The sequence below is a fragment of the Trichosurus vulpecula genome, chromosome 4 (genome assembly GCF_011100635.1).
Source record: "Trichosurus vulpecula isolate mTriVul1 chromosome 4, mTriVul1.pri, whole genome shotgun sequence".
In the NCBI taxonomy this organism is placed as follows: Eukaryota; Metazoa; Chordata; class Mammalia; order Diprotodontia; family Phalangeridae; genus Trichosurus; species Trichosurus vulpecula.
In genome coordinates this window covers 391,984,164-392,011,653 of record NC_050576.1, presented here as the reverse complement: position 1 = coordinate 392,011,653, position 27,490 = coordinate 391,984,164, and the positions used below count along the sequence as shown (strand labels likewise).

Below are 27,490 nucleotides of genomic sequence, written 5' to 3'. Positions count from 1 at the left end.
CATAACAAACAGTAGGTGGGCAGAGGAATTGAGGAGAATGGTAAAGGGCATGAGATAGCAGGTTAGCCTTCCATTGCCTGCCGGAATGCAGTCCCCAGTCCCCAGTGTTTGCCCATGAAGATAGCTGAGGCAGGTATGATAACCCCCTTCGGGTGTTTTCTGTGGAATAAAATTACCCACAATTCCTTTGACCTCCAGAAAAGGAAACTATATAAATCAAAGAAAGGGCTTTTCTTTTCTGACTCTTGGGGCATTAATTTTCACAGAGTGGGGAACTCCTCAGGTTGGGGAAAATGGCAGCTTTACAAGAAAAAAAGACATGCAGTCAACGGATGGAAGAATTCCGCCACTACTGCTGGAATCCGGACACAGGGCAGATGCTGGGAAGGACCTTGTCCAAGTGGGGTATGTGCAATTGGCAGCAGGTTTTCTCCTCAAAGACCAGGAGGGTTAATGGAGGCATTCTATGTACGGGTGAGGAAGAGGAAGGTGTTCTAACAAAAGCTGTGCAAGCTTCCTTTTACAGGTGAGGAAACTGAGGGCCAGAGCCATTGAATACTTGTTCATAGTCATACAGACAGTGGTAGAAACCATAATTCAAACCCAGACCCTCTGACTCCCAGTCTAGCACTCTTACCACTGCATCACGACACTTAACAACACCAAAAGAGACAAGGTAGAAAGTAATTAGTCACTCTCTCTTGAATAACAATGTATCTGGTCTCTCCATGGCCTCCTTTCTCTCTGTCTATAAACTACTCGGGTCCCCCATTTCCTTTGGGCTCCTTGTAACATGGCTTCTACCTCCACCCCCTCACTACTATGCTGAAACCATGACCTCCAAAGGGCTAAATCCACCAGCTAGTTCTGAGTTCCCATCCTTGATCTTTCAGCAGCTTATTGGGATTATTATTCTACCATGATTCCACTGGTATCAGGAACTACCAAATGAGGAAACTCTAAAAGTAATATTATTGACCGTCCCCTGTCTTTTGAATATAATCTTCATTGACTTCTATGACAGTTTTTACTCATCTTCTTCATTTTCCTCTCCCACAGCTGATCCTTCTATCTCTCACAAGGTTCCCTTCTTCCACCATGTCCACCAGTGGCATCCTTGGTCCTCTTTTTGTCTCTTCCTACGTTGTGATATCCACTTTCATAATTTCATCTATTATTTCTCTGCCGAAGGATCCCAAACCTGTGTCTACAGGTCTACAGTCCTGACCTCTCCCTCTCTCTCTCTCTCTCTCTCTCTCTCTCTCTCTTCACATTTCTAATTGCCTGTTGCATAACATTGCCAATTGTCTCTGCAACTCAAACACATTGAAAACTGAACTCATCATCTCCCAAACCCAATCTCCTTCTTTAATGCAAAGCCCAGTAATCATTCTTGACTCTTCCCTCTCCCTCACTCCCTAGAACTGGTTTTCTACAAATCCTTAGAACTGCCCTCAGGCAGGGCAAAAAAAATGGAACAGGGAAGAGAATGAGAAGTAGGTCCAACAATATCTGTTCTGTTGCACATTTATACTACCTCTCCATGTGTCTTCATACTAAGTCTAACATGAAGGCCTTATGGCAAGATTTGGAGACAGATACAAATTGGACCAAAGATTCCACTGGTATTGGGAATTTGTGGATGAAGAAACGCTACCAATGCAAGCCAGCAGCTTCTCTGCAAAGTGGTGCCAGGCCACCAAGAGGTTAAGTGATTTGCCCAGGGTCACACGGCCAAAATTCACCTATTCTAGCTCCCAACCCATTACAGGCATGGGGAACCTGCAGCCTCGAGGCCACATGTGGCCTTTTAGGTCCTTGGGTTCGGCCTTTTGACTGAGTCCAAGTTTTACAGAGCAAATCCTTGTACTGAGGGGATTTGTTCTGTGAAGTTTGGATTCAGTCAAGGGGCTGTACTTGAGGACGTAGAGGGCCACATGTGGCCTTGAGGCTGCAGGTTCTCCAACCCTGAGCTATACCCTACTGTCTTTAAGCAACAGGATTTGGACCACATAATAATTATGATTTAAGAATGGGGTTCCTAATTTCCATTCAACAATTTTTCAGATTTTTACTGCCTCCTACACAAATGACACTGTGCTAAACCAAATCCCTCAGAATCTTTTCACATCCCAGTGAGAATGTGGAATTAGGGAGAGCCATATCTGCCACAAATATCTGGGAATGGTCTCCCCCTTTATTTAAAAATGATTTCATTTTCTCTCAGCTTACTGACATTAGGTGACCTTTGCACAGTGAGCCACTGGCCTCTTTTCACCCCACATCCTCTTGTCAGGATAGATGGGGGAGGGAAGGAGAGGGGAGAAAAGGGAATTATCTCTTGACCAGAGTTGTTATTTAAAGAAGGGTTGAGCTCATCTAAACGAGCTGGCAGCCATTTGCAGATTAGTTCCGGGGGTGATGTGATCTGAGGTCAGCCCCTGGAGACAGCTGCTCAGCTACCCAGGAAGAAGGAGCTGTCCGCTCCACCCTCAGAGGCAGAGCCACCACCAGACAGCCCCTGAAAATGCAGGGTTAAACTGATTAGCCAGCCGCCCTTCCTCTACCCACAGAGACCTCAAGGTGTCAGGCACTCCCGTTGAAAAGTCATGGGAACCTAAACTTACATCCAGCTGCTGGTCTGGAACTGTCTGAGTGTTCCACAGGCAGGCCTAACCTGAATGGGTCTGGTGGAAACGTTCTCAGGGTGAAGCCGCCTGAGCATAGACTCCCAAATCTGTGGCCCAGGAAAACTCAATTTAAATTTTATCTTTGACTAACTCAGGCCCTGGCACAGGGCTGGGAGGGGATCCTAGGAGGACACTTAGTGCCACATCCTCATTTTATAGATAAAGCAACTGAGGCCTAGAAAAGTAAAGTGACTTGTTTAAAGTGACACAGATTGTACTTAGTAGAGCTGGAATATGAATCCAGGTTCTCTTCAAACCTAGCATTCTTTCCATTGTTTGAGTAAAAAAGAAAACATGATAACATGAAGGGGGGAAGACTTTTCTAACCCCAGATAGGTAATCCTTTGATCTTTATATTTCTTTAGGCAGTTAAGTGGTACAGTGTTTAGAGTCAGGAAGACCCTGAGTTCAAATGTGGTCTCACATGCTTACTGCCTAGGTGACCTTGGGCACATCGTTTAACCCTGTTTACCTCAGTTTCTTCATCTGTAAAATGAGCTGGAGAAGGAAATGGCAAACCACTCCAGTACCTTTGCCAAGAAAACCCCAAATGGAGTGAAGGGGAGTCAAATATGACTGAAAAATGACTGAAAACAGCTATGTTTCTTTGGATATAGGACACAGATCCCTTGGTTTGAAGAGAATAGGGTCTTATCTCCTGGTGTAATTTAGAGAGACAAGTATAAGAGGCAGCTTGGCATTATGGATGGCCAGCTGATCCTAGAACCAGGAAGACCTGATTTCAAATGCCATCTCTGACACACACTAGCAGTGTGCCTCGGGGAGAGAGAGAAATGTGATCAACAGGTAGGTCCCCCAAATGGCTTATGGACTAGACCTGTGATGTCATTGGTATAACTAACACCTGAACAAGGAAACTCCCTTCACCTATATAGGTTGTGTAATTTATAGTCTTAATTTCCTGGAGCACTGAGAAATTAAGTAACTCTCCCAGAGTTACCTTTGTAGGATCTCGATTTTTTTTCTAAACTTAACGAATATCCAATAAAATGGACATTTCTATATGTATAGTAAAAGAGGAGTATACACGAAACTGTGAATCTCTTAGGTAGAGTTAGTCTTTCTTTTTAAATATGCAATAAATTCAGCACATATTTTTTTCTTTAATAGTATTTTATTTTTTCCAATTACATGAAAAGATAATTTTCAACCTCCATAGGTTCCAAATTTTTCTCCTCTCCCTCCCTTTCCCTCTCCCCAGACAGCAAGCAATCTGTACAGGTTATAGACAGCACGTAACTTTAAAAGCTGTCCTGCTTGCCTGTGACTCTTTCTGGCCTTCCTTCTTGTCTCTTCCATGAATTTTTTAAATTGCTCAGTCATTTCTCCCTCCCTTCTTTTCTGTTTTTTATTATTCAGTCATTTAGTCATGTCTGACTCTTCCTGATCCCATGTTGGGGTTTCTTGACAAAGATACTGGAGTGGTTTGATTTTTCCTTCTCCAGCTTGTTTTTACAGATGAAGGATGGAGACAAACAGGGTTAAGTGACTTGCCCAGGTCAAGCTAGTAAGTGTCTTGAGGTCAAATTTGAACTCAGGCCATCCTGACTCCAGGCCTGGAGCTCTATCCACTGCACCACCTAGCTGCCCTTCCTTTCTGCTACTTTTTCCATAATCACTTTTCCTTCACCCCTCTCAACTAGGGGGAAAAAAAGAAAGAAAAAAGAAAACCCTTGTAACAAATGTGGATAGTCAAGCAAAAACAAATTCCTACATTGGTTTTGACTGAAAATGTATGCCTTATTCTGTTCTGTCCGTCCATCACCTGTCAGGAGTTGGCTAGTAGCATGCTTTATTATCAGTACTCTGAAATCATGGTTTGTCTTTCAAAGTTGTTTCTCTTTATAGTGTTACTGTTATGCATATTATCCATGTGGACCTCATTACATGGCAAGAAAAAGCACCCCGGTGCAAAATCCTGTCCCCTGGGGGTCAGGAGACCCAAGCTAGTTTTGTGATCACTAGCTAATGTCATACAGGGGAAAGGCAGTTTGATTTGGAAGCAAAGGACTTGGGTTCAAATTTTGCCATATACTTCTTATATAACCATGGGCAAGGGACTTAATCATTCTGGGCCTCAGTTCTTCATCTATAAAATAAGTGTTCTTTCTCTAACATCCCTTCCAGCTATAAATCTATGACCTTATGATCAGAGGAATCATTTAACCTTTATCCTTCACAATTATGAATTGATATTAACTCTCAATTAACCAGAATTCTCTCCTTTTCCTAGTCCTTTGTTGTAACTGAACTGAGAGAGATGTCCTTGGAGGGAGGCCAACATCTGTCCATAAAAAATTGTAGCAATCCAACAAATAAATTGGAAGTGGCATCCCTGGACACAAAAAGCCAACACAGGGTTTGGGCCACAAGACCAAAGGTTAGATTTAATCAATCAACAAGCATTTATTAAACTGCCTACTATGTGAAAGGCATTGGCATAGAAAGACAAAAATGACTCGTTGCCCTCAAGAAAATTACCTTCTTATTTGAGGAAGATATGAAAGTCTACCTGTGCACATTAATCTGAAGGACAGAGTAATTACAACACTTTAGCCATAAATTCCTAGGGTGCAGGGACAGTTTTGTTTTTGGCTCTGTGTGGCTAGCTAGCATGGGGCCTGGCATATGGTAGATTTTTAATAAGTGTTTGCTGAATCTAACTGAATGGGGGTGCTGTTATGGTCATCGGTCAACATTTCTGTTACAAATGGTTTATAGTTCTTTTTTCATAGTGTGATAAATAATCTGAGACAGGTCAGTATTTGGATCACTACATCACAGATGAGAAAACTGAGGTCCAGACATAACTAGAGTTGACCAGCCAGTTAGGGGAGTAGAACCAGAATATAAACACAGTCTTTAAATATACGGTGCTTGGTCCTGCTCCTTTTGCCTCCTCCCACACTTTAATTCTTTGGCTCCTGGCCTTTAATGCTGCTGTGGGCCATTGGAGAGACTGAGTCACTGACTGGTGCCTACTCCCAGTCACATGGCAATTTATGAAGGAAAGAAAAGCTTGGAGTCCTTATTACCTTATCTAGAAAATTATAACAAACAGAAAGTCATATTCTACCACATGAAGCTTCAGTTCTTTAGAGGAAAAAAAAAGAATATCTGCTTTAACACAATTTTTTTTATTTATTTGAAAATTTTAAGATATGGGGACAACCATCCCAGGTAACTAAATGATCAGGATTTAGTCACAAACCAAGAAAATGAAAAACAAAAACAAACACTCCCAAACTTACTCATCTGCATATTTTAAAAAACAGGAAAATCAAATCCTCCCATATAATTTCCTCTTTTGAAATATCAGAGTGCTCATCAGACCTTCTTGCTCACACTTTAAGCAGAGTTGGATGAAGTCCATAAAGCAGGTTGGGCAAATTTCCAGGATGCCAAAGTTTCCAGAGTGCTATGCACTTACCATTCTCATCCTCTCCCCTGGAAAAGTACAAACATTTCAGATTACCCCAAAGGTTGCTGGGTAGATGCCCAACTAATCTGGCTGAAATCAAAATCCCCTTGTCATATTGATAGATGTCACCTTGACCTCCTCTAAGTTATACTCCCCTTGAGGTGTCATTGAGTTAACATAACAAGAAATTCAAGGACACTCCTTCAGGGTAGGCAGTATTGGGATGCTGTGGGAGGAGAGTTAGACTCAGATGCTGTCTCTACTAAATAAATGACTGTCAGTTTAGCCTTCATCTCCTCACCTGTAAAGTGGAATTCTTGAATTAATCACTTCTAGGGTGGCTGTGGAAGAAGAACTTTATAAAGCCTAAAGTGCTTTTAGCACATTCACCTGGCTAATTCCATAGCTTGCCTAGCCGAGCAACAGGGACCAAATTAATATGGGTAGCTATTTTTAACCTTGTTTTTTTTCTCTTCACAGTGTGGATTAGTCTCTACTATGTGGCGTTCTATGTGGTGATGAGCGGGCTGTTTGCCCTCGCCATCTACTCTTTAATGCAGACGATAGATCCATATACACCAGACTACCAAGATCAGTTAAAGTCACCAGGTAAATATGATGACTTGCTTCTACCCAATATTAAAAATATATAATTTACACTGATGTCTAAACTCCTCAGATATTTACCTGCATGGCAAAGCCAATGGTAGAAGCAGGGCTTGGCCTCCAGAGTTTTCCTCCTTAGGAAAAAAAACAATCAAGTCCAGTTAGGTCCAGAATATCAATTAATTTGTCAGTCAAATATTTATAATGTACCACCTACGTGCCCAGCACCATTAATTCATCTCCTGCAGTTCCTGGCTTCTCATCTCTTCTTGCGCACATTTTAAGCAGAGTTGGATGGAAGAAAAAAAAAAGCAGATTGGGCATAGCAGGGAAAATAGAAAGTCTATGTGCTTCATATCCTCCAAGAGCTTATAATCTAGCTGGGGAGAAAAGAGTAATGCCAGGAAAGCAACTAGAGAACAAGTCAAAGAGTATAAATACAAAAGGATGTTAGAAAGGGGGAGATGAACTGGCAATGACAGGTATCAACCTTATTGCTTATTACTGAGGACTTCTGGGAATTAGATCTCATCTCTGTATGACTTCCATTAAAAAGTGCCCCACATAAGCATCTGGACATGGGATTATAATGAGTGTATTAAAATACATATACATGTGACACGCAGCTCAGCATAGTGGAGAGCTGGCCCTGGACCTGGGTTCAAGTATATTGACATATACTGGCTGAGTGATCTTCGGTATTTGACTTAACCTCACAGTGCTCCAGGCAAATCTCTTGAGTATAAGATAGAAAACAGATTTTGAACGACAGTGGCAAAGAGTTTCCTAAATCGATAAACAGGTCCAGTCCAAAAAAAGGAAAAAAGTATAGATTATTAATTTATTTATTTCTATCTGGAGGTCAGTTAGAGCCAGCCTCAGTCAGGAATGATAATAGCTAGCATTTATTTATACAAATGAATATAAACTTATTATAAATATCATATATTATAGACAATTAATAAATTATAATATACAATGTTATATATAACTATTACAATATAAAATTATTATAAAACTAAATATAAATATAGCTAGCATATATATTTATATATAGCTCTTTACAAATGTTATCTCATTTTATCCTTATAGCCCTGGGAGGTAGGAGCTACTACTATCTCCATTTTACAAATGAGGAAACTGAGGCAGAGATAAAGTGACTTGCTGATGGTGACACAGCAAGCAGCTGGGGCTGGATTGGAACCCAGATCCCAGGCCCAGCACTCTGTGACACCTAAAAGCCTAGGTCAAGCCCTACCTTTGATATAGGGACTGTATAGTCCTGGGTCAACCATTTAACTTCTCAGCCCCAGGACTTCTCTGTGACTAGAGGCTACAAAGCAGTTGCTGGTCTGCATTGGAAGGAGCTTCTTCACGGGGAGTTCCTTAGACCAACAAAATCACAAATGTGATCAAAAATCATAATTTGGTTCTAGATCTGCTTGTACTCTTTTTTTTCCTTCAATAAATCCATTTAAGGAGGCTAGATTTAACTCATTTCTCATTAAATTTTTTTTGGATCCTGCTTGTTTTATTTGTTGTGTAGACTATCAGCATTGTAGCATCTGCATATTATAATATTTATGCCTTCATCAAATCATCAATAAAATGCCGGACACAGTGCTAAGGGAAGCTCTGTAGGATACTCCATTCTCCCTGAATCACTCCATTCTGAGGCTTGTCTTTAATTCTACTTACACTCTTAAAAAAAATGTTCTTTTGGGGCAGCTAGGTGGCACCGTGAGTACAGTACTGGCCCTGGTGTCAGGAGGACCCGAGTCCTTACTTAGCTGTGTGACCTTGGGTAAGTCACTTAACCCCAATTGCCCTGCCTCCTCTCCTCCGAAAAAAACAAAAACAAAAACAAAAAAATGTTCTTTCAAGGTACCATATAACTGTGACTGTGGCCTCCAAAGCAGGTTCAAATATGATCTTTTTAAAAATAAATCTTATTGTTTTTACGTCATCTATGTTACCTAATATGTCCTTCTATCTTCCTCTTCCAGAAAGCAAACCATAAACAAAAAAATAAAAATGAGAATACAACAGTTTACCAAAGCAGACCAACATATGTGACATTGTATGCAGTATTTCACACTCATAGTCCCCCACTGCTTCTTTGGAGATAAGTTTGGTCATTATAAGTTTCTAGAAAATATAATGCCTTTTTTAAAAATGAATTTTGTATAGAAGCTTCCATTTTGGACACTGGAATCACATTTTATTTTAACAGCATGATCAGCTAACAGGGGATTTACAATGACTCATCCTGGGTCAAGGATGTCCCAAGGTCCATTTGCCCAACAATAGAGAGTCAGTTGTTAGGTACATTTTATGAGCTGCTCCCCGCCTCCACCCCAGCACAGAGCTGCTTCACTTGGTACCACAAAACTCAGTTAACAGAGACAGAAAATCTTAGAATTGTTTGAGTTGGAATAGATTTTGGAGATCATTTGAACCAATTTCCTCGTTTTTCTGACGAGAAAACTAAGGTCCAGCATAACTAAATGATAGACTGTACTTACAGAGTTGAAAGTGACCTCAAAGGCCATCAAATTACAAGTAAGGAAACTGAGACCTGGTGAGGTTAAATGACTTGCTCGAAGTCACACGGTAAGCACCAGAGGTAGTTCTTTCCAGAAATAGCAACTGATTACAGCTAGTTAAAGACGGAGTGGGGCTGGGACTCAGGTTCCTGACTTACATAGTCCAAAACGATTTCTGTTATTCCACAGAACTATTTTTGACCTCATAAAAGTAGCATTATACTGTATATTATATATACACATTTATCATGCTATATTATAGTACATTCTATTGCATCATATCACCGGATTATAAGGTACTTTATCATGTTTGTGCAGCACATAAGAGAGTTGGACCTATAGTCAGAAAGACAAGAGTTCAAATGTGACCTCAAACCCTTACTAGCTATGACCCCTGGCAAGTCGTTTAGCTTGTTTGCTTTTGTTATCTGAAAAATGAAGATAATAAAAGCACCTAAAGATAAAATATGTTAATATTTGTAAAGCTCTTTGACAGCTTTAAAGCACTGTATAAATGCTAGTTTTGTTATTAAACAAATCTATAGACTTATCATAGAGATAATTGAACTAGGCTCCAAAAACCCTCCCTTAACGTCCTCCCCTCCCTTCCACACACACACACACACACACACCCTCACCCCTGAAGGTGACCCCTCCAGTTAGTGCAAAGGGCATTGGATTTGAAGTCAGAAGTTCAGCTCTTGGCTCTGCTACTGACTAATGGTGAGACATTGGGCAAGTCAATCTCTCTGGGTCTTGGACTAGATCATCTCTGGGTCCTTTACAGTCCTAGGTCTAGGATCCTCTGAGCTCTCCTCCAATGTTTCCTCATACTCTGCGAGAAGTGCCCTAAGAGATTACTTAGTCCAACCCTTCCGTTTTACAGAGAAGGAAACTGAGACTCAGTGGTGGGAGCTAGGCCAAACCAATAGTAAACAGCAGAGATGGCATTTGAACCCAGGACCTCCAACTCAATGTCCAATATTCTGTCCACGTCTACTTGCTGCTTCTCCTTTGCCCCTGTGACCTTCCATTTTGTATCATGCTTATGTAGCTGTTATATCTCCCCATTCTATGCCCCTCCCCCCAAACCCCACTTTTTTTATAAACTCCTGGCAGGTGTTGCGCCCATTTTCATCTTCATCTCCAACAAATAACCCAACGCCTCACACATCTCTGGGCCTCATTTATAAAAAGAAGGGGGTGGACAAGATGTTCTCTAAGGTTCCCTTCCCCGCCCCCAAAGTCTCTATCAACTCTAAATCCTAACCATGTTGTCTATGAATACGGCAGTTATCAAATATTTGTTAAACAGCAGAAAAGCACACTTGAAAAGCAAGTGAGTAGCCACCTAATGAACAAAATGGAGAGACCAGGGACTATGCCCAAAACAGCCTTCTCATCCCACCATTCCAATGACCTGTCCATCCCTCCCTGTTCAATCTTTTCACAGCCCTTTGCTTGGTTCTCATAGGGTCATAAGACACAGAGATGAAAGTGTTCTTGGACATTACCTATTTCCATCATTTCATTTTCTAGATGAAGAGATGTGCCCAGAGAAGGGAGGTAACTAGGTTAAGGTCACATGGGCTTTGGGACGTGATACGATGGAAAAATCATTTGCAAATTCTGTTCTGCTTTATGGTCACCAATTAGCTCTTTCACAGTCTAATGTTTCAAGGATGTGATCTTTGATGCTTACAGCTTGTGTGCCCTAGGGTAAGTCGCTTCACCTCCCTGGGCCTCAGTTTCTCCATCTGCAAAATGAGGGGGTTGAAGTAGATAGCCTCGGGGATCTCTTTCCAGCTCTAGTGGTCCTATGATCACACAATCTGTGATTATGTTGGCGTGATGGTATACCTTAATAAGTGCAAGCATTTATTAAGTACCTACTGTGTGCAATGTCCTGTGCTATGAGCTGGGGATGATAAGGGGGGAAAGTTCCTATTATTATTAAAGAGCTTAAATTATAGTGGGAAATGGGTGGGGAATACAACATTTCAATACGTACATGATAATTTGAGGAAAAGAATAAATATTAAGAGAATAATGAAAGGATGACTATTAGGAGGACACATATCAGCTGAGTCTTGAAAGAAGTGAGATTCTAAAAGGTGGAGATGAGGTGGAAGTTTATTTCAGGCATAAGGAAGGCAGGGGAATCCAGAGAGGTGAGAGAGGGATGCTGAACCAAGGAAGGGCAAGTCAGTCTGTTTCATTAGAACATGGTGTAAGTGAAGGTGAGTAATTGGAAATAAATCTGGAAAGTCAGCCTGCGACCACATTGTGAAGGGCTTTACATGCCAGAGTAAGGAATTTCTATTTTATTCTAGAGGCAATGGAAAGGTATTGCCCAGTTTGAGCTTTAGAAGATTTGTTTTGGCAGTGATGGGATGGATGAATTGGATAAAGAAGAGACTGGACAGTAAGGATACATTAAAGGAGAAAAGACTTATAGAAAAGGCTACTGAAAAAAGATCCATGTATGAACATTTTAGTCACTTCTCTCCCCTGCCATCCCCAAATGCACATGCACCTACAATCACGTGCATGCACACACACACACACACACACACACACACAATTCCAAATTTTCAGAAACGTTCGGACCAATATATGGCTCTGTCAACAACACATCAAACAGTTCCTCCAACATTAACTAGTCCCATCTTCTGTCATCTTGGCCAATTTTGATGAGTATGAGGTGAAACCTGTTATTTTTGATTTGCATTTCTCTGATTTCATGTCATCAAATGGCCTATTTTATCTCAATTCCAAACAAACTTAAAAACCTATCATTTAATTTATTCTCTCAATACTTTTTATGGTGAAAGAGGGCTACATACCATTGCTTTTCTTTTACAAAGTAGGAAACTTAAAAAAAAATAGGAATTTATCCATTTGGGCTTCTAGGTAACAAAGTGGACCTAGGCAAATCTTGAGTTCAAATCTTCCCTCAGACAATTCCTAACTGTGACTCTGGAAGAGTTACTTAATTAACTCTGTTCTTCAATTTCTTCAGCTGGAAAATCAGGAAAACAGTGGCACCCACTTTCCAGAGTTGTTGTGAGGAACAAAAAAGATAAAGTTATGTATATATGTACTTTGCAAATCTTAAAGCCCTGTGTAAATGCTAGTTATTAATGTTATTTATTCCATGTTAAAACAAAACAAAACTCAGACAACCTGTGTCTCAAGAGCCAGGCCAATATTCCTTCCACTACCTAGGTTTATTGCCAAAGGGGAGGGAGGAATCTGGAAGGTCAAAGACTAACAAGTGATGAGCTTTGGGGTTGAGGGGTGTTCGAGACCCCAAAATACCGACAGGCCGGGTCCTGCCAAATGAATTAGACCCAAGCCTCCTCAGGCAAGGAAAAAGTCAAAAGTTTATTAAGGATTCCCCATAATGGGTTGTCTTAAGAAATCCCACCCTTTGCGACACCTGTTTTCACCAGAGGGCCAGATTGAGTCTGAGGGCTTTCGTGGAGGCAAGATGGAGATTATATACAGAGAGACTGTGGGAAGGATTGAGGGGTAGTCTGGGGTGACTAGAGGAGGGGTTTAGGGTGGGAAGTAGCTGGACAATAAAGGGCAAGGCTAGGTAGAGATTTGGGCCTAATGATTATGTAAGGTTATAGCCTCAGGCCAAGGCCAGATCAAGTGGGAAGATTCAAGGAGAGTTCTAGGGGGTTCCCAGAGACTGTACCCTCATCAATATGGCAGATAGTATTGGGCGTGAAGCCAGGAAAACCTGATTTAATTGTTGCCTCAGACACTATGCAACTGAGGCCAAGTACTAGGATCATAGATTTAGAGCTGGAAGGGGCTTAGAATCCTTTTAGTTCCCTCTGCCTCCATTTTGCAGATGAGGAAACTGAGGCACGAGGCATTATCTGTAAAACAGGGATAATGGCTGCACCTACTCCAAATGATTATAAGGCACTATACACAGAACACTTCGCAAACATTAAAACACTACATCAATATTTGCCATTTTTATTACTGAGAGCCAGGATTGTTTTCTTTTTGTCATCATATTTACCTGCTCCTATCACAGTACTCAGCATGTGGTAGATGCTTAAGAAATGCTTCTTGCATTTATTAGGAATAATGATTAAGTGACTTTCCCAGGGTCACACACTTAGGATTTCCCTAAAGTAGGATTCAAAGTCAGATCTGCCTGAATTTAAGTCCACCAAGTCTGTCACTTAGGGGGCATCAAGGTGGACCAGTAGAAGGAGTGGTTGGCCTGGAGTCAAGAGTACTCATCTTCCTGAGTTCAAATCCAGCCTTGGACACTTGCTAGCTGTGTGACCCTGGGCAAGTCACCTCACCCTGTTTGCCTCAATTTCCTCATCTGTAAAATGAACTGGAGAAGGAAATAGCAAACCACTCCAGTATCTTTGCCAAGAAATCCACAAATGTGGTCCAAAAAAAAAAAAGTCAGACATGATTGAAATATCTGCACAACAAAAACAGTATCACTTAGGAGTGAATTATTAGTGAATTAGAAGGAATTCCCTCCTTCCTCAATGCCACCTCTGCTACTCTTGCAAATCGGATTACTAATCCATAGTAGATTAAGATAAGAAGTGGGGACCAGGGTTAGGAGAAAAGAGATACTCCAGAGACAGCGGCCAAATTGAAACAGTGGTGAAGGTTTTACCACACTTAAGGGCCTCTCTCACAGGTGTTCTTTAAGAGATGAACCTACCTCAGGCCCAGAACCAGCTAAACACCTATTTCAAGCTGTATTTATCTCCAACCAACCAGCCCATCTCCATACACCTCCTGGTCACTGTGATATTAAATGATGACTTTGATGTTAATAACCACTAGCATGTGTATGCTCCTTTAAGATACGTAAAGCACTTTACATATTGTCCTATTTGTTCCTCACAACAACCCTGAGAAGTGGGTGCCAGTATAACTCCCATCTTACAGATGACAAAACCGAGACAGAGAGGTTATGTGACTCACCCAGGGTCACACAACTAGTAAGTGTCTGAATCAAAATCTGATTTTGATCTGAGACCTGAACTCAGCTCTTCCTGAGTCCAAGTGTTACTGTGCCACCTAGCTCCTTGGGGATGGCAATGAGTCATATGATATATTCTAACGACTCCCATTTATATTGTGTTTTAAGAAGTAAGCATTGCGTTTCAATCAGGTTGTGGCCACATTCAGACAAACTGTCTTTAGATCTAATTAAATCCCCTGAAACGTTTGAAGAGAGGAAGCCTGGTGTACAGGCAGCACAGGGGTCTGCTCAGGGGGTGCTGAGGTTTTTATTCCAGCTCTCCCAGATGCTTACTGCATAACTTTGGGACAAAACGACCCGTGTGATGTATCCCCATCAAGAAGCTAAATACACCGCTGCTTCCCATTTCTCCCTGGTGTGCCAGTGTAGACTGAGATCACTGAGCCCGTGTCTTAAGAAGACAAACACGTCGAGCATTTTCTTTTCTCCCTCAGGGGTAACATTAAGGCCGGACGTTTATGGTGACAGAGGTCTACAAATCTTCTACAATGTTTCTGATAATTCTTCCTGGAAAGATCTTACCCAGACACTTCACAAGTTTTTGTCAGGTAAAGTCAAACTTTTTTTTTGTTTCACTTTGACTTTCCAAATGAGAAAATAACAAAGAAACCGAGTTTATATCACATATATTATTATCCCCACTTGAGGAAAACAAGTTGGGAGGACAAATCTCTTGGTCACTAGCACAAAGACCATAGATTGCCTCAGGAGGAATTCAAACCCAAGTCTGGTGCTCTATCCTCTCTACCACCTCATCTCTCTAAACCAGGACTTCACATGTCCATGTAAAACATTGAAGCATTTAATTTTTCTCCCCTGGAATCATCCTAATATCAGGATATTTTAGGCAACAGTTGGGAGGATTTTTTTGGCCTGGATTATACAGATAATGCTTCATTTGCTTTGCACGTGTAGACATAGCTCTCTATGTCCATGTCTGTGTCTACACATCGACCTGTATCGATGTCTCAGATCTTTCAATGACTTGCCTTGTGGCTTTGGGCAAATTCCTCTACTCATGAAAGGGGGTCTCACACAACCTCTCAGGACCTCGTGAGGCTATGGGACATCAGAATTGGAAGCTCTTTGGGCAGTTGAGAAGAATAGATTTGGTGAAATCCAAGTCATATTCTACTATGACTTGACTTGTCTTTAAATGGATTTGCTCTTTCCCCTCGTTTTGGGTCTGGACCTGTGACCTCACAGGTATGTGGAACAAATAACAAATTTTTTTTTAATTTTAAAGGAAATCTCTGTTGTGAGGTTCTCAAGGGCAATTTAACATTGTGTGAAATTTAATTTCTTTCTGATTGAAAATCCTTCCTCCTCAGTGAGTGAGCTAAAACAGGAACTTCTAAGTAGTAAATTGAGAGGATGGCTATAACACAAATAAGCAAGGAGGTTCATTCCACCAGTGCCAAGGCTGGTGAAAATTCATTGTTTGCCAAACTGTCATCCTACCCCAGCTTACTCTCCGGCCGCACAAGAGGAAAACATAAACTGCTCATCCGGGCAGTACTTCATTCAGAAAGAATTTCATGCTCCAAACCACACCAAGTTTTCCTGCAAGTTCACAACAGATATGCTTCAAAATTGCTCAGGCCTGACAGATCCTAATTTTGGATTTGAGGAGGGAAAACCATGTTTCATCATTAAAATGAATAGGGTAAGTATCGAGTTTCCAAAAGGCTGGTGCTAAGACTTCAAGTATAATTTCTTCCTTTAGACAGGGTAGGTCGTGGAATGATAGGAATCCTTATACTTAACCTATCCCCAGGTTAAAGCATATTCAGTTCAGGAAGATCCTGCCTCCCACATTACTCTTTCATGCCTTTGCTACAAGCGAACAAAATGGACAAATGATTATCCTGGGCCCATCACGTGCATGGCGCTGTGGTCGACACTGTTAGACACTACAGATGGAAAACTTCTCAGAACCATGATTTCATAAAGAAAATATATGTTCAGACCCCTATAAAACCATTGCACAAAATGCTAGCATAGAAAGTTTAAAAGGTATGTATGTCCTTACCTTACTTGTGTTTATATAGACATAACACACATATAAATATGTGATGTACCATTATACACCCAACAAATTTGTGGAACTTCGTGGAGGATACAAATAAGTTTTATAAGACATAATAATAGGCAGCTAGGTGACACTGTGGATAAAGTGCTGGGTCTGGAGTCAGGAAGACTCATCTTCCTCAGTTCAAATCTGAACTCAGACAGGAGCTGTGTGATCATGGACAAGTTGCTTAACCCTATTTGCCTCAGTTTCCCCAATTGTAAAATGAGCTGAAGAAGGAAATGGCAAACCACTCCAGTATCTTTACTAAGAAAATTTCAAAAAAAAAAAAAAAACCAAACCCAACCTCTCCCCTCTCCCCCCAAAAAAGAAAATTTCAAATGGGGTCATGAGTCAGTGGGACATGATTGCAAATGACTGAATAACAATTACAGACAATCAAATGTCATAGGTTAAGGAACTTTACAGATCTTTGGTTCAAGCCCTCTCAGTTTATAAAGAAACTGAGGCCGGGGAAGCACATTTAAACTGTGCTTTAAGGTTTATAAATCACTTTCCTCCTAACAACCCAGGAGTAGGAAGCGGTGCATGAATCAGGCACTCCCATTTACAGCTGAGAAAACCAAGGTGACATGAAATCAAGTATTTTACACACAAGTGTCAGAGTCTAAGATGTGAACCCATCTCCTGATTCCAAGTTCAACATTTTTCTTTCCTTTTGGGAATTTAAGATCTAATTGAGAATATAATGCATGTGAATAGTGATGCAAAGGCTACAGAATCAAAAAAGCAGAGATTTTTGGAGCTGGAAAAGCCCCTGGAAATTTACCAAATCCAACTCGTTTTTACAAAGAAACCAAAAAACAATACCTGGGCCCATCAAAAGAAAATTGGTCTCAATGATCTAAGGTCTCTTCCAGCACTAACATTTGGTGGTCTTTGATTATGTCAGAATATGATAAAACTCATAAGTTCAGAGACTTGTGGAAGCTTGCTGCTACACCACACACAAAGCCTCCTGATGGGAAGGTTAAATGTGTACAAGTGGGATGGGCAATACAGGCTAAAAAAAGAATGGGTCATTTCCTCCTAGGGTGATCAAGAAAAGCTTCATGAAAGCTAAGGATTTGAGCTGGGCCCTGAAGGATAGTTAGAGTTCCAATATGTGGAATTTTGGATTGAGGCAGGGAATGAGGAGTATTTGGGGAATGAGGAAAAGCAAAGGTGTAGGAAAATCTATGTCATCAAGAAATGGCAAGTTGGCTGCTTTGGCCAGAGCAGTGGGAAGTGTGTGTAGGGAAGGGACAGTTGGGATTCCTATTCAGAGTTTTTAAGGACCAGCAATACTTGGCTAAGTCCATTTTCCATTAACCATTGAAGGTAGGTTTGGGAGTTATTCATTAATTCATTATCTGGAAATAAATCATTCAACAAAAGTGGAATTAATTAATCATTGCTATGGTCTTTGTGAAGTTCAGAATTTAAAAACAAAACAAGATTAGTCATCACAAACAACATGTAAATAAGTTGGTGAAACCCAACAATTCCAACATAAAACACACGAATATGGAAATATTATATATTTAAAGCCTCTTCACAGAACCAAGTTAGAGGGGTTTCCCCCCTTATAAGTAAAATGACTTTTAAAATAGGAATTTCTTTCATATAAATGTAGAAATGGCCACATTCACTTTTTGGATGCACAAAAAAAAAGCTTACTTTCTTACTAAACCATGTATATCTATGACCCATCTGTACCACTATCAGCCTTCTACCTCAAAGAAATTAAAGAAAGAAAAACAGGATCTATATGTACAAAAATACTTATAGCATCTCTCCTGATGGCAGTCGAAAATTGGAATTAAGTGGGGAAAGGAAGGAGTCCTCCCATTGGGAAAGGGCTAAACAATCGTGGTATATGAATGTAATGGAATGTTATTGTGCCGTAAGAAATGATGAAATGGACAATTTCAGAGGAAACTGGGAAGACCTTTATGGGCTGTTGTTCAGTTGTTTCAGTCCTGTCCAACCATTCATGACCTTATTTGAGGTTTTCTTGGTAAACGTACTGGAGTGGTTTGCCGCTTCCTTCTCCAGCTCATTTTACAGATAAGGAAACTGAGACAAACATGGATAAGCCACCTGGCCAGGGTCACATAACTAGTAAGTGTCTGAGGCCAGATTTGAACTGAAGAACATGAGTTTTCTTGACTGCAGGCCCAGAACTCTAATCACTGAGCCACCTAGCTGCACAGAGCAGATAGAATTAAAGTAGGAGAACAATCTACACAATGATAACACTATACAGAAAAACAACTTTGAAAGACTTTAGAACTGCGATCGATGTAAACATAAAACACACATCCATTACAATGAAAATGAAACACACCGCTCACCTCTAAACAGAAAGGAGATGGATTTAAAATGCAAGAGACAAACGCTTTTGGACACGGCCGACGTAAGATTTTGTTTGGCCGTGTTATTCAGCTATCTGTTCTGGGACTTTAAAATCTCTTGTGTTTTTTAAAATGTGGTGCTCAATGAGGAAAGGATAGTGAGGACTGATTAATTTTTAAAAAAAATACATATGAAGAAATAAAACTAATAAATTAAGAAAAAATAAGTAGTTTATTTTCAGTGTGTTTAACAGAAATGTCCTTTTCTTTCCCAGATTGTCAATTTTCTCCCTAGCAACAATAATACTGCTCCCAGAGTGGACTGCACGTTTCTAGTAAGTCTGACTCTTCCTATTCCAGACCTATTTCTATGATAACCAGTGTGTAACACAAAACCTGGCAAACCGTAGATATTTAATACATTCTTTCTGATTGATGATACAAGCTTGATGAGTGAACAGCGTAACTAGAGGAATAATATGACGATAATGAGACCAATGGTTACATTAATCAAAACACTGTTGAAAACAAGAGTTGATAGCCCTAGACAAACCGCATGAGGACAACTGTACATTCACATCTGGATGCCATATTTTAGGAAAACTATTAATGAACTGGAGTATGTTAAAAGGATGGCAAGGGTAGTGAGAGGGCTGGAACCTATGCCGTGAGGATCTAAAATAACCAAGGGGGCTTTACCTGGGGAGGGATTAGTCCTAAGGAAAACAAGATGTACAAAAATATTTAAAGCAATCTTTATTGTGCTGGCGAAGAATTGGAAACTGGTAAGGCGCCTATCAACTGGGGAATAGCTGAACAAGTTGTGGTGTATGAATGTCAGAGAATACTATTGTGCTGTACGAAATGATGAAAGCAACGATTCTGGAGAAACCCGTGAAGACCTATATAATGAGACAGAGTGAAGTGAGCAGAACAGGACAATTTATACAATAAAAACAATATCATAAAGACAAAAAACTTTGAAGAACTTATGAACTCTGATCAGCCTAATTATTAACCATGATTCCAAAGGACTCAGGATGAAACATGCTACTCACCTCCCGATAGAGAGGTGGAGGATGTAAGAGTGTCGATTGAGACATATGTGTGTATATATGTATATGGGTGTATACATACATAGATAAACATGTGGAGTCACGCACAACCAATTACGCACAACCAATTACAGAACTTGTTCTGCTTGACTATACATGTTTGTAACAGGGGTTTTATCTTCTTAATTGGGGATTGGGGAGTGGGAGAGAAAGCATATTTTTGCTGATTAAAAAGACAACAACCTTAATAAAGGATGCTTTACCTGGAGAAGGAAAGGCTTGGGGGGCAGGCTGGGTGTAGATAGCCACTGTCGGCCATTTATTAGGATGTCTTGTACAAGAAGGATTAGACTTGTTTTGATTGGCTCTAGACTGAAGAACAATGAGAGAGAGCAGCAAATGGGCGTTCTAGTGAGATGTGTTTCAATCTGACTTAAACAGAAAAACCTCTGAATAATGAAAGCTGTTCAAAACCCAGAGGCAATACAGTGTGGTAGCAAGTTCACTGAATTAAGGGTTAGGAGGTCCTGGATTCAAATTGTGAGGCTGTCACTTACTACCTTGTTTGACCTTGAGTAAATAGTTTACTGTTTCCGGGCCTGTTTCCTTACCCATAAAAGGGGGGACAGGCTGCCTCAAGAAGCAAGGTATTCTGTATTTTATTTTATTTTTGTAAGTTTTCAGGGTGTTATATATTTCAATTCCATAAGCATTTATTAGACACCAAGTAAAGGTTGCATGACCATTTGCTAAGAGATGTATAGGTTAGGTTTGGACAAGATGATTAGTGAGGTCTCTTCCAAATCTGAAAATCTACAATTTGAGTCATGTCTTTCAGACAAGAAGTAATTTCAAAAAAGGAAAAAAAGGAGCTACTAGGAATTCGTTTCCCTGACAATTTTAAATGTGTTTATGCTATTAGAGAATCAAATTCATGATAACTTCACATTTCCTGTGACTATCCTTTTGCTTAATAAAGCAATTTTTAAAATAACAATATATAATTTCAAGATACATCAGTAAAAGAAAAAAAAATCTACAAACAATGACGGCAGAAACCTTGTTTAACAAATGTATCCAGCATAGATAGCATCACTTAGAGAGGAATACTCAAAATGTTTGGTGACAATTATAATGAAGAACCTAGGCAGTTTTGCTTCCTCGTAAAACGATATCATAATTCATTTTGTATATAGTTATACGTTCATGTTGTTTCTCTGCTTTAGAATGGAAGCACCTTGAGAGCAGGCACTATTTCATTTTTGTTGAATACACTGTTAATATTAATACATAACATCGTTATATGTCAAAATTGTGTGGTATCATACAATTATAACATTATTATTAATGTAATATTAATATGTTAATATACTAAACTTGGCATATTCCTTGCTAGATAGTGCTTAATTTTTGAATGATTATGAAAATGAAGTTTAGTTGAATTCACATTACCAATAGTTACCACGCATTACCAACTTAACATCAGTAAACATATAGAATATAATATTAAGAGAGTCAATAATATATTCATATTTAGTTCCATCAGAACCTCATCTGCTAGCTTTTTAAAAAGACTTGGAACATTCCTTCTCAAACTAAAAATAGGGTTTTTGTGTTAACTGTTTAAACATACCTATCCAATTTGTATATTAGTTGAAAACGAAGTATCAAAAAATAAATGCTCAGCTATAGAGCCTCTGGATTTCAGTAGGTATCATATAAAATATCTTTTCCCCCTCCAAACTGAAGATCTAATACAAGACAATTTGTTGGTCCGGTTAAAAAAAGCGAAAACAAAAACAAATCAGGTAGTTATCAATGAATTCTGAAAAAGGTGTGAAAAGGAAATTTTATCGCAACTTGGTCTCCCATATAGCAACAAAACACATGTAGTTCTTATTCCTAAATGTGGAAAAACAAACAATTTCTGCGCTTATGAACATATTTTGACTTGTCTATACCTCAGGAAATAGAAGTTCTCTTCAGGCAATTTATTCAGGAATGTGCTCTCAGCACTGTTGCTTACAATTATATTCCACAGGCCAAGGTGATTATAAGGATTAAATAGTTTACAGGAATGGCTCGATATTTCTATTATCGCTTATCTGATAAGCTATACCATAAAACTCATAAATAAGCAACTTGCTACTTCTCAAAGTAATTGGATTAAAAGTTTATTTCTTGCTCTTAGGAAGAGGACCACAAAGACGTCAAACCTCTGGAAGTGGACTACTACCCATCCAATGGTACTTTTAGTCTACACTACTTCCCTTATTATGGGAAAAAAGCACAGGTATATTTTTCAATTCCTACTTTTCTATCATCCTGACATCACTGAATTCTTAGAGAGGCAGCTGACATAGCAGATGAAGCTCTGGCCTTGGAGTAAGGAAAGCTTCAGTTAGAATCATCCCTGGCATTTGCTAGCTATGAGGTCATAGGCAAGTCTCTGGCTTTGGGCAACTAAGGCTACCAACTATAGGCTTGTTAAGGATCTGTGTTTATGAAGGAATTTCTTTCTTCTTTTTTTTGGGGAGGGGGGAAGACAAGGCAATGGGGGTTAAGTGACTTCCCCAAGGTCAAACAGCTTGTATGTGTCAAGCGTCTGAGGCCACATTTGAACTCTGGTCCTCCTGACTCCAGCGGCCGTGCTCTTTTTTCTAGCTGCCCAGAAGGAAATTTCTTACACTGATGACATACAGCTCCTTTATGTACTCACTCGTGTGTCCTATTCTTATTGGCATTCTCCAGTGAATGCTACCAAACTTCTCTAGTCAAGTGTTCAACTGCACCTCCATACTTAACAAATGACTTAGCCTCTTATTTCACTGAAAAGAGCTTCTCCAACAACCTTGAGTTCCCGGCTAGATTTCTTTCTCAAAAATCAAGCCTTAAACCCACTTCACTCTGGATCTCATAAAATTGGACAATAGGTCCCGGCCCTCCTAGCACAGAGTGAATGTAAGTACTAAATAGTAACTGTTTCTCTTTTGGCAAGGAACCCTGAGGGTCTTCCCCTCCCAGTTTGTTTTTTTTTTTTTTTTTTGAGTTTTTGATTGAAGGGGCCAACCCTTAATTAACTTCCTATTCACTGAATGGACTTTACCTCACTCAAATTGAGAACCTGAAAAGACTTTAGCTTGAAAGGGCCAGGGTGTCCCACTGCATCCTGAGATCCTGGGCCATCTCCAGTAGTCCTGGTGAATATCAGGCCACTGGACCCAGATGGCTCTTGGAGGAGAAAGCGAGGCCAGTGACCTTGCACAGCCCTCCCTCACTCAAATCAAAGTCAACTGCAAGTCATGTCATCATGGACCTCTTCGAGAAAGGACAAACATAACACACAACTCCTCAAAACTTCACAGCAGTATCAACTCTCTTCCTCCTCTCTGGCCGTAGAGTAAGAGGCACCTACACCAAAACTAACACTAATTTCTTAACTGGGCCCTTCATCCCATCCTTTCCTACCTTCCTCTGCACTTTGTTCCAAGCATTAATTTCTTCACTCTTGGGTATCTTCAACCTCTGGGTCCTCCCCATTTTTCTACAAATATGTTTGGGTTAATGAGATTCTAAACATGCCTTCTCCTGATTTTTAAAAATATCTCAATTTTATATTTACATCACCTTCATATCTGACTATATCTTCTCCCTTTCTCTCAATAGGCCTCTCTAGCAAACAAAAAAAGAAAAAAATAGGTGATTCAGCAATTTTTTTTAAACATACCAACAGTTTGACAATACAATATTCTGGTCTACAACAAATCCTCTCAACTCTAAAAAATTTAGACAGGAGCAAGGTGCATTTTCATTTCTCATCTACCCCATCCCCTTATCAACGACTGAAAAAGTTGCCTACCCTGGACATCTTCATTACAACTCATTTCCTCCTCAAATTTTACACCTATTATTACTCATTGAAATTGCTCTCTAGGTTCTAATGAAGTCTTATTGTAACACCACTTCCTTGTTTATACTCTCCTTTTCTAGCTTCAGGCCCATGTGACACACTCCTGATTCTATTCTCTCTAACCAGTGTCTTGTCCATCGACTTCTTGCCATCTTAAGGTGGATCTCCATGGGGTTTTATACTTGAGTCTCTACTATGCTTACAATACTCTACCTTTGAAATCTCAATTTTATGGCTTCAAAAATCTTTGCTTACGATCTGCTCAAGGCCTGACCCTGTCACCTGCAACCTGAGTGTCCAGTTGCTCATGGTCTGTTTCTGCTTAGATGTTCTATCTTTCCACTGCAGCACACCTAACATGTCCACAATTAAACATAGCCTTCCTAAATGTACTTCTTGTGACGTACCACTTATTTACCAGTGGCCCAGGTTTGAAACTTTGGTGTTGTTTGGTTATATCCTCACCCTCACATTCAGTAACCAGATCCTGCTGATTCTACCTCTGAAATACCCCTGACATCTGCGGTCCTTTCTATTCCCAGTACCACTCTCCCAGTAAGGCCCTCCTTGTCACTCATCCAGACCATTATATTACCCTCCTCAACAGGTTTTCACCTTGCCTCCGCCTTCAGAGCAATGAGGGGCTTTCCTTAGTCATACACCTTGTACAAATTTAGCTGCTCCCTATTCCTCAATGAACCAAATTCCAATTTCTTTGTGTCCCCAGTCTCGTACTTCTCTACCTTTCTAGGCTTGTTTCACATCTCCCACCTAGCCAAGCTTGACTACTTTATAACAAAACTAAACCACTCTGGTCCCTGAATTCCATGCAATGCAGAGATACTTCTGATTGTCTTCCATATTTGAAATGTCCTTCCCTTCTCTTTCTCATATTCCCACTTAACTCTTTAGAACCCAATTCAAATGCCACATTCTCTATAAAATATCCCAAAGCACCATAACTTTTCCCATTTCCCACCTTATTCATCTATCTTTTCCTCCAGACTAAACTGTAAGCTCTTTGAGGGCAGGGATCTCTGGTACACTTATATAATGTACTATGCTTTATTATATGTGTCATTCTCTCCAGAGTAGATTGGAACCTCTTCAGCACAGCAATCTTACCTTCTATCTCTTCCTAGTACTTAGGTGCAGTCTTCAGTAGATAATCGGTAGTTAATAAATATTTGAGGAAGTGAATTATTAACTACTGATGTCAGGTAAAAAAAAATACATGTAGAAAAATGAAAGGCATTATTTAATGCTAACCTTTGCCTATCAGGGAACCCAGTATTTCCCTACTGATCTCACCATGAAATCCTAAATCATTCCTTTCCTTGTTTAAGGAGAGATATGATCTATTCTTTCTTTTAATGAAAAGGGGATAACACACTTTCGGAAACCAGTCGCCCACTTTCTCAATCTTGCTTTGAGTATACTTATCTCAAATGGACTACACCTAATTTGTTCCTGCATGTACTTCCCTCCAGTAGATATGAAGAGTGAATGCTGCTAAAATAACCCTGAGAAGGGTTAGATGTCTGCAGCATGGCCTCTCACTAGGGTACTCAGTTTTGTTGGGGGACATGACATGATCTTCCTGCACGGTGATTGTTTCCAATACCAACTCCAGTAAAATCACGTTTCACGTTCACTTTCCTTACATTTGTTGCTTAAACAAAACCAAAAGCAATGCAGGAAACCTAAAACTACTTATTTATCTTATGCTTCCCTTCAGCCCCACTACAGCAACCCACTGGTAGCAGCAAAATTCCTCAACATTCCCAAGAATAAAGAAGTTATCATAGTGTGTAAAATCATCGCAGAGAACGTAAGTTTCGACAATCCTCATGACCCATATGAAGGAAAAGTGGAGTTCAAGCTTAAAATTGAGAAGTGAAACAAGCATTGTTCGTACTCCAGGTGAAGATTCTTTCAAGAAGGCTGGTCAACATTCATAAAATTATGAACTGCTGCTTGTTTTGCATCGATTTGCTTATTTCTATTCCATATGAAATCGGCTTCAGTTTTTTTTTCCTCTTAATAACAATGCTGAAGTCAACTTGGTAATTTCTGAGAGGCAAGTGGGTAAAACCATTAGGTATTTCCTATGACATCCATACTTCCAAGGCTCCACTGGTTAGACTTTGTGGCTACAGTAAAGATTTGCCCATCTATTACAGCTACCTTTACTCAGAAACCATTTAGTGAAGGATGTTATAACTGACATCTCTATCTTTGTAGTCACTTTCCTACTAAAATTCCATGTATTTTTCTATTGTTAATGATTATTAGATTAATGTAAAACCATGTGTCATAAATAATGGCTTGTGATAACAGATATTCTGTATTCTTGCTTTTAGTAATGATAAGAAATGTTAAGAGATATATCCAAGTTATTCTTATAGTAACAAGAATTTAGTTTTCTTTAACTGGACATCTACAAGTTTCATCTGGATTATAAAAAAGGAACTGATGTGAAAACTCAACTTTCATTTTGATGTACTTAAGTTTCCATGATAAATGACTTTTGGAGAATTACAAAATATAACTATTAACCACTAAAAATTATTACTTATACAACATTAACTTAAAGAGTAAGTGCTCAACTAACCAAATATTATGTGGGGTTTTTTTAAGCAGTAAAGAATGGTGCCCAGACCTCAAGTAATTAATCCATGACAGCAAATTTGCAAAACCAAACACTTGCAGGATCCATCATGACATTGACGTTGGCTCTCCTTCCTCTCTTCCTGGTTGTAACTCTTCTCACCTTCATAGGGAGTCTCTGTGAGGGGCTGGGGGTGAAAATATTTATCATGCAAACCCTCTGGTGATGAGCATCTCTATTGCATAAGGGCTACTCTTTGGATGATGGCTATGCCATCCGTCGCTAGGCCCATACTAAAAGCTCAGTAAGAAATGCAGTGTTTAAGTTCTACTGACAACCTGTTTGATAGAATCATAGTTTTAGAGTTGAAAAGATCCTTAGACATCACTGAGCCAACCTCCTCATTTTGTAAGTAGAGTCAGGATATGAATCCAAGTCCTCTGGAACAGAGGTATTAAACGGGTGGCCAACAACATTTAAGTGCAGCCCGAAACAGATTAAAAATGTAACCGGAAAATATTTAACAAAATAAATAAATATACAATAAAATACGGAAATAACATATTCCAAAACTAAGCCAACAGGCAGCCTGCTGGAATCATTGTGTCCAGATTCGTGGCCCTTGCTTCGATTTGATTTTGACATCGCCGTTCTAGCTGTCTCCAAGTAGAGCGATTTTTCCATGACACTCTACTGTGTCTCCCTTTTCAACTGCTTTTAGTGTTAGTAGGTATTTCCTTATAACAGGATGAAACATCTCACCATAATTTGTACCCATTTATTCCTGGAGTTGTTATCTTGCATTAAGCAAAAGAAGTTTTATTAGTACACTTCCCAGAAGACAGCCCTTCCAACACTTGAAGACGGCCATTCTGTCCACAGATCCCCACAGGCCTTTTCTTCTCCTTCAAGCAAAGCACCAGGGAGTCTATGGATCACACATAGGTATGACTGCCATGGTCTGGTGGATATACAGATTGGCTAAATCCTTAGGCCAAGGTCACAAAGGAAGAAGCAAGCGGTTGAAGTAGAATTCTGGGCTAAGATTCTTTTGACCAGACCATATAACCTCATTCAGGAAGGACCACCACTATCTTGACTCATCATCAGGAACACGGGGAAGAACTGGAGAAACAATACTCAGAAACAAACAGCTAAGAA

The 27,490-nt window shown here is 39.9% G+C and overlaps 1 protein-coding gene across 1 annotated transcript; it reads left to right on the top strand.

The window, feature by feature from the left end:
- Nucleotides 1-293: 293 nt before the first annotated feature.
- ATP4B (ATPase H+/K+ transporting subunit beta) lies at nt 294-25,618 on the top strand. Its single transcript, XM_036753185.1, has 7 exons — nt 294-405; nt 6,613-6,741; nt 14,760-14,873; nt 15,792-15,991; nt 19,029-19,088; nt 22,000-22,101; nt 25,457-25,618. Exons 1-7 carry the CDS (start codon nt 294-296, stop codon nt 25,616-25,618), a joined length of 879 nt encoding a protein of 292 aa, XP_036609080.1.
- Nucleotides 25,619-27,490: the final 1,872 nt, after the last annotated feature.